Source organism: Hippopotamus amphibius, chromosome 9 (genome assembly GCF_030028045.1).
Source record: "Hippopotamus amphibius kiboko isolate mHipAmp2 chromosome 9, mHipAmp2.hap2, whole genome shotgun sequence".
NCBI classification, from domain to species: Eukaryota; Metazoa; Chordata; class Mammalia; order Artiodactyla; family Hippopotamidae; genus Hippopotamus; species Hippopotamus amphibius.
The window spans coordinates 37,885,119-37,892,323 of record NC_080194.1 but is presented as its reverse complement, the minus strand read 5'-3'; the positions used below and the strand labels follow the sequence as shown (position 1 = coordinate 37,892,323).

The 7,205-nt window shown below is 49.4% G+C and overlaps 1 protein-coding gene across 1 annotated transcript; it reads right to left on the bottom strand.

Moving 5' to 3' along the window:
- Window positions 1-224: 224 nt before the first annotated feature.
- CAVIN3 (caveolae associated protein 3) lies at window positions 225-1,863 on the bottom strand. Its single transcript, XM_057695438.1, has 2 exons — window positions 1,406-1,863; window positions 225-847 (listed from the first exon to the last, which is right to left on the bottom strand). The coding sequence occupies exons 1-2, from the start codon at window positions 1,787-1,789 to the stop codon at window positions 446-448; spliced, it is 786 nt and encodes a 261-aa protein (XP_057551421.1). The 5' UTR covers window positions 1,790-1,863; the 3' UTR covers window positions 225-445.
- Window positions 1,864-7,205: the final 5,342 nt, after the last annotated feature.

The window sequence follows — 7,205 nt, the reverse complement described above, 5'->3', positions numbered from 1 at the left end:
TTAGATGCTGGGGGGAAAAATTACTACTGTAGGTCCCTACAAGGAAAGTGCTGAAAGAGCAAGTGGCCAGAAGGATATGTCTACGTGCCACTGGGGTAGAGCGCAGGATTCAGTGGAAACTGAAGAAAACACACAACGATCCGTTTGAAACTGAAGCCACAGGTTCCAACGTCCGTCTTATTCCTTGCACCACCTTTTCCCCACCCCTTCACATGGAGCCCGGATTAGGTGACATGACTTTTATTGATGGTGAGTGTAAGCAGGTGTGAGTGACTGCTCTTTTAGAGGACACAGGGTGCTGGGCTGAAGAAGCCAGGACAGGAGGGCCAGCGCTGGGCTGTGGATGTAGGATTCACTCCTTATTTGGGCGGGAATGCTGCATTCTGAGAGAAAGATTTATTTTGGGACTAGGCATAGGCACAGGGGTGGCAGGCAGCACCAGCCATCAGGCCGCACTCTCTATTTGGAGCACAGCCGCTGCTTCGGCAGCCGCAGGTCTCCCGGGATCTTCCTCGGTGTCCTGCGGAGGTTCTGGCTCCAGCTTGGACTCCACCGCTGGCTGGGCTTCCGGCTGGCCCTCAGCGCTCCGGCCAGGCCCAAGGCGAGGAGGCTTAACAGGCGTGGGTGTTGGCGCTGCAGGGTCTTTCCGACCCGAAAGGGCCCTTCGCAGGCCAGAAACGAACCCGCTGTGCCGCAGCCTCAGCACCCTGGACTTCACGGGCTCCTCCTCATCTGAGCTCTCCCCAGCTTCAGCTTCTGGCTGCTGTGGGCCAGGTTCAGCCTGGTCCGCCGGGCCTAAGGGCTCTGGTGCCTTCTGGAAGGCCTTGGCTGGGATTTCAGCCTCCTCCTGCAAGGGATGGACACAGCACTGGCCCTGGCAGTCCCCTAACCCCCACCAGCCTGAGCCTCCCTCCTCAATTACGCCAGGGGAACCCCCCTCCCCCCCACCCTTAGCCTCCGCAGCCCGGATGGGAAAGAAAAGGCAGGCGTGGGAAAGTAGGGAGCGAGTTGGAGGGTGGTGGGGAGAGCTAGGGCAGGCGAACTGCAGAAGTTTGTGGGACCCGGTTAGGGGGGTGGGACAAGATGGTGGCCGCAGGGGCAAGAAAAGGAGGAGGCGGTGAACTGTCTCGGGATGCACTTCCTCCACCGTTATTTTCATTCGGGAATAGGCTGGGACTTGGTGAAACTTCTGTGGACGTGGCCTGAGCTAGAGTTGGGCGGGCTTTGGTTGGCCAGGCTGGGTTCAGGGGTGTGAGGGAAACGGGTGAGGCCCTGAAGTGGGTTCCAAGAGACGGGAGGAGGGTGGGGTCAGGAATGTGGGTGTGGTAGGCAGATGGGAGGGGGAGCCCCCAGATGGTGGCCCGCAGGAAAGGCCCCTGATCAGGGGACACCTGAGGTCACTGACCTTGAAGAGCAGAACGTGAAGCTTCCCGCGCGCCACCAGCAGCCCGTGGTTGGCCTCCAGCCGCTGCACCTGGGCGGCTCGGCGCACGGCGCGCTCCTGGGCGGCATCCGCGTGCGAGCCCACGCGCTCCGCCTTGGCCAGCAGCTGCGCCAGCGTGTTGCTCGTGGTGTCGTGGCTGCGGCTAAGCGCGCCCAGGCCGCTCTGGATGCGGCGCACGGAGCCCGCCAGGCCGCCCTGCCTCTGAGCCAGGCCCCCCTGCCGCTCGCGCAGCGCCTCCAGCATGGTGGCCAGCTTCTCCAGCAGGGTCACCACCGTGATCGCGTGCACCGGGCCCCCCGCCGGCGCTCCGGGCTCAGGCCCCGGCTCCAGCGCGCTCTCCCCCATGATCCCCGACCGCCCTGCCTGGCTTTCCCTGAAGCCGCCGGCTGCGCTCTGGGCTGGGGCCGCCTTTCCCGGCTCCTCCCCAGCTCGGGCTGTGACTCAGGCAGGCGGAGTTGTCCTTCCCGGGCAGCGGGAGGGAAGGCGAGGGGGGGATGGGGGGAGGCGGGATGTTGGCTGGGGGGGGCAGGGGTGTGGGGGGAGGGGGGTCCTTCAGAAGCTCTCTCCCTTTCTGCCGCCCCGCCCTGGGGACCCACGAGAAAGCAGGTTGGCCAGGAATCCGCACCACCCCGCCCAGCAAACTCTCACTCTGAGTTTGAGTTCCCCTCCTCCACTCCAATTCCCTGGTGTGTGTCTTTCTGGAAAGTATGCTCCCCTCCCCACTGCAAAGGGCAAACCATGGAAAATTTTGTTGTATGCATCGAGTGGGCAGAGAAACTATGTTAGCAGTTAGCAAAGCAAAGGGGTAACCAAGGGGGCTCCGCAGCCGCCTGCCCTCGTCCTCCCACACTTCAAAGGGTTGTATCTGCGCACCAGGCTGGGCAGGGTAGCCAGGGAGGTTCTTGGATGTTCTGCTACAGACCTGAGAGTATTTCAGCCTGAGGCCTCACTTTGGGACCCAGCAGGCCACGCAGTGTGGACAGAGGAGGGGCGGAGGGAGTGAGGAGGCATCCTCTGGTATTTTCCTAAGAGTCATCACCAGGGTTTGGCCATAGGCCTCATTTCCTGCTTCTCTAGTTTCTGCTGTTGGGTAGCATTACCCTGTTTTCTTTCTTTTAGTTTTCTTCCCTCCCTTTCTTTAAGCCCATCAGAGCCTAAGTCCTGCACCGCAAGCGTGGAGGGCAGGCAGGACTCCTCTTCCTGTGAGACCTTTAAAAGTGTTAGAGTAGGTTCTGGTATGTCTTTGTTCTCCTGCAGGTTGGTTGTGGCTCCCACCTGATGTTTTTGGGTTTTTTGGTTTGTTTGTTTGCTCTTAAATTTTATTTGGAAATAGGTGAGAATATCTGCTGAGAGTCAAGAAGATTAAAAATTGCTGCCTAGGGACTTCCGTGGTGGTCCAGTGGCTAAGACTGTGTGCTTCCAATACAGGGGGCCTGGGTTCCATCCCTGGTCAGGGAACTAGATCCCACATGCCACAAATAAGAGCTCGCCTGGCACAGCTAAGACCTGTGCAGCCAAATAAATAAATAAGAGATTCAAGATTTTCATCTAAAAAATGAAATAAAATAAAATTGCTGCCTAGAGGGGGAGAGTGTGAGCATAGAGGATCCAGTTACTGATGTGGGTCGTGGATTTGTTACGTCATCAGTTTGGAAAACCCCATGCCTCGTCTGTAGCAATACTTGATAAACTGATGGTAGGCGCAGAAATCCAAGCAGTCCATTGATCCTGCTGGTCTCTCTGCTTCTTTTCCTCACCCAATCTCTGAGGGCCACTTGATGACTATGGAAGAAACTGTCACTCAGGGGATACTTACATGGGCCTGAAAGGACCTGAGGTCTGATCTACATAGAAGTACAGCAGAGGATGAGCAGTTATTGCCAGAGAATTGGTGATGCTAAGTTAATGCCCAAATTCTACAAATACAAGGTCATGTAGCCTGACTCCTCTATCCCTTGGGAACCTGATGGGAATCACCAGCTCCTCCAGTGCATCTTTATTTGCCCAGAGAGACCCATCCGGATATGCCAGTTAAAATACTTTCAAACTAAGGGAACAGAGAACTCAATTTAAACAGTTCTTAGACACAGGAAATCCAATCCAAACATAATTGAAAAAGACCATGGTAGAGTGATGATTGAGTGTGGATCAGTCACAGTTCTCTCAACCACACCATCTACAGGTGTCAGCTTCATTTCCAGACTGGGAACAGGATGGTCACAGCAGTTGCAGGCCTCACATCTCTGCACAAGATCAAGAGAAAAGAGAGGACCATCTTAAAATTTAAGACATTTATTTCCCAAAAGCCCCCAAGAATTTTTCCACTTGCCTTTCACGAGTTAAATGGCCATTCCAGAACCAAATTCTATGGCTATGCATTGGTGGGCTTAAGCCTGAGTTCCTTAACCAGTCACTGACAAGGGAGCTGATAATTACCTTTTGACAAATTAGGCCCACTTCCAGAGCAGGGTAGAGTCAGCTTCTCTAGGAGCATATGGGTGGTATGGGTGGAAAAGTGGTTATCTATGTATAAAATCCAAGTACTGGTAGGGATAGATAGTCCATCAAAAATATATGCTACAGGAAGCCTATGAAAAAATCACTAGCCTTGAGGAATGGTACAAAAGAAGCCCAATGCATTTAGAAACAAGAACTATGTGGGTATATATTTTTCAAAGACCTGCTAAATTCCTATCTGGATATACAGAACAAGGAAGACCTTAAAATTTAGCAGCAAAGCCTTTGATGATTCCAAATGGTCTTCCCCAAACTTCAACTATAAAAGCCATAGAAACTAGCAGATATTGGAAAATAGAAGCCCAGGAGCTGCATAAAAATAACTCAGGGCAACTCAGAAGAATGCCCTGAGTAACAAAGCCCAAATTGATGGAAATTATAGTAGTATGACCTTGATCACAGAGTATCCAAGAAAAAGCCATACTGCAGCTTCCAATTAGGATGGAAAGAAGAAAAAGAGCAAAGATGCAGAATGATACCCTCTAAGGCAGTGCAAACTGATCTTGTTTAAAGATTTCTATTCTCTACATCAGGGATGTGACTGGGACTCACTTCCTCAAAGTCCTTGGTATGGGTATGAAAAATGCAAATCAATTGGTGTGGGTTTATCATGTCACCCCCAAAATATGCATTCAAGTCCTAACCTTTGATACCTGTAAATATGTTCTTATTTGGAAATAGGATCTTTGCAGATGTAACCAAGTTAGATGAGATCATGCTAGAATAGGATGGGCCTTTAATTCTATATGACTAGTGTCCTTACAAGAAGAAAAGAATCACACAGAGAGAACACCATTAGACAATGGAGACAGAGTAGAGTCATTCTGCCCAGGAATGCCTGAAGTGTCCAGGAGCTGAAAGAGGCGAAGAAGGATCCTCCCCTAGATGTTTTGGAGGGAGCGTGGCCCTATCAAATGCTTCAAAAAATTAAAACAAAGGTATTGCCCACCCTGCTTCTCAAGGCCTCTTTTTATACATTGGCCTGTCCTCTTCCCAGAACATATATACTATGAGGAAGGGTTGGCTTTATTTTAAAAGAAATCACTACAACTTTCATGAGGGCTGGACCTGCCTAAAGTATATCTGACTCAAGGGTGTATCAGCTCCCATTACTTTAAGTAAGAGGAAGGTCAAGGAAACCTCTGAAAGAGACAGATCAGGTTACAGTGCCTTAGATGGTATCGTTCAGCATCCTTGTTTTCTTTCTTTTCTCAGTGGTCAGGTGTCCCACTATATGATGTTGCAAAGATGCCCTGAAATGAAAGTGGCATTGCAGTTCTTAACCTCATACCTGAGAGGAAGAGGATGTGCAGTCAGGTCCAGGGACCAGCCACGAGGGATGCAGCAGATGGGGGCTTCCTGGAGTAGTAGTGCGTAAGCCCATGACAGGTAGTGAAATGTGTGTGATACCTCCCACCACAGCAAAGAAAGTCAACTAAATAGGAGTGTTTGGGTTTTAGTGTCCAAATTTGCTCCACCTTAAAATTCTTGTATACTCCACATCTTGGGTTATTCAAAGGCCACATACTTTGAATAGGGTTCAGAGGAGCCTCAGGGACTGACCCTGGCCAAGTTACAAGTCCACTCCTACCCCTTGGGCCCTCTAAGGCAGTACAGGAAAGATAGGAAGGATAAGACCTGAGGTCTCTGTGATTTCTGCCTCTCCCACCAAGACGACTTGGGGAAAGGGGGAGAGATGGCAGGACCTAGAAGGAAAAATAAAGCAGAAGCATTTAGGCACTGCTTCCAGCAGCTGAGAATTATACTGCTTTTGAAAGATAATTGCTGGCTTACTAGTAGATGCTAGTGGAGAGGTTCACCAGAGATTGCGGGATTGTTTTGTTCATTGTCTCACATAGCAATGCAGCCTAACAGTCTGATTATGCAATGGAAAAAAATCTAAAAGAGGATGAGAAATGGCTGTGAATTAATTGTATAAGAAACACCCTTGACCCTGAGCCTCTCTCTCAGCTGCCAGACAAACAGGGACCTCTTCCAAGGACTTAAGCTTTGAGTCAAAAGTAACAACAAGCATAGTAGTTTGTATCTGATAAGCAACAAGGAATTACTGTATAGCACAGGGAATTATATTCAATATCTTATAATAACCTATAATGGAAAACAATCTGAATATATATATATATTCAGAATATATATATATATTCAGTTATATATATATAACTGAATCACTTTGCTGTACACCTGAAACTAACACAATGTTCTAAATCAACTATACTTTAATTAAAAAATAAAGTAACAACGTGCAGCACAAGCAGAACCACCCATTCAACAGGGAACGAGCCTCAGTGGACAGGCACTACCTTCCACCCTTTGTCACAGACATCCTGTCTACGGAAGGGGTAAGCCCATTCCACACAATGAGGGAGTTCTGTGCCACTGGCAATGAAAAGAGCTGTAAGTTTGGAGCAACAGGAAGTGAGAATGGGTACTGACTCCAGAAATCAAAATAACTAAATGGATGGAAGATCTAGAGAGGAACATTATGGCCAAGAGGTTCGGGGATGGCTTTTATGACAAGGATCAGGCATACTATTCCCTCAAACCACTACTTTTTGTATCTCATATTTTTAAAAGGTTGAACAGTGTCCCAAAAACTGTATGTCCAAGTCCTAACCCCAGTACCTATGAATGTGACCTTAATTAGAAATAGGGTCTTTGCAGATGTAATTAAGTTAAGGATATTGAAATGAGATCATCCTACATTTAGGGTGGGCCCTACATGCAGTGACTAGTGCCCTTATAAGAAGAGGAGAAAACAGAGACACAGAAAAGAAAGCTATGTGAAGATTGAGACAGAAATTGGAGGGCAGCCCCAAACCCAGGAACACCAAAGATCTCCAGCAGCCACCAGAAGGTGGGAGAGAGGCATGGAATGGGTTCTCCCTCAGAGCCTTCCGAGGGTGCATGGCCCTGCCAAAACTGATTTTGTACTTTTGCCCTCCAGAACTGTGAGGGAATACATTTTTGTTGTTTTAAGCCGCTAAATTTGTGGTAATTTGTTACGGCAGCCCTAGGAAATTATTACACATATGAGCAGCTACCAGAAGGATTAGGGACACAAAGCAGTTTTACTTGGTTGTTAAAAGAAGTTTTAACAACCAAGTACATCAATCAATATGCCATGAATGAAATCAGAGCATCCTGCACCTGAGATGAGGCCAAGGCTCCCAGAACCTTGGAATATGTAATTGCTGCTGGAGCCAATTGTCAGGGTGTGGGAGTT

Excerpts from the sequence above, each read along its gene's own strand:
- CAVIN3 (XM_057695438.1), bottom strand. The coding sequence starts at position 1,789 with ATGGGGGAGAGCGCGCTGGAGCCGGGGCCTGAGCCCGGAGCGCCGGCG. Across the intron at positions 848-1,405 it reads TTCACGTTCTGCTCTTCAAG|GAGGAGGCTGAAATCCCAGC; the intron begins GTCAGTGACCTC and ends CATCCCTTGCAG.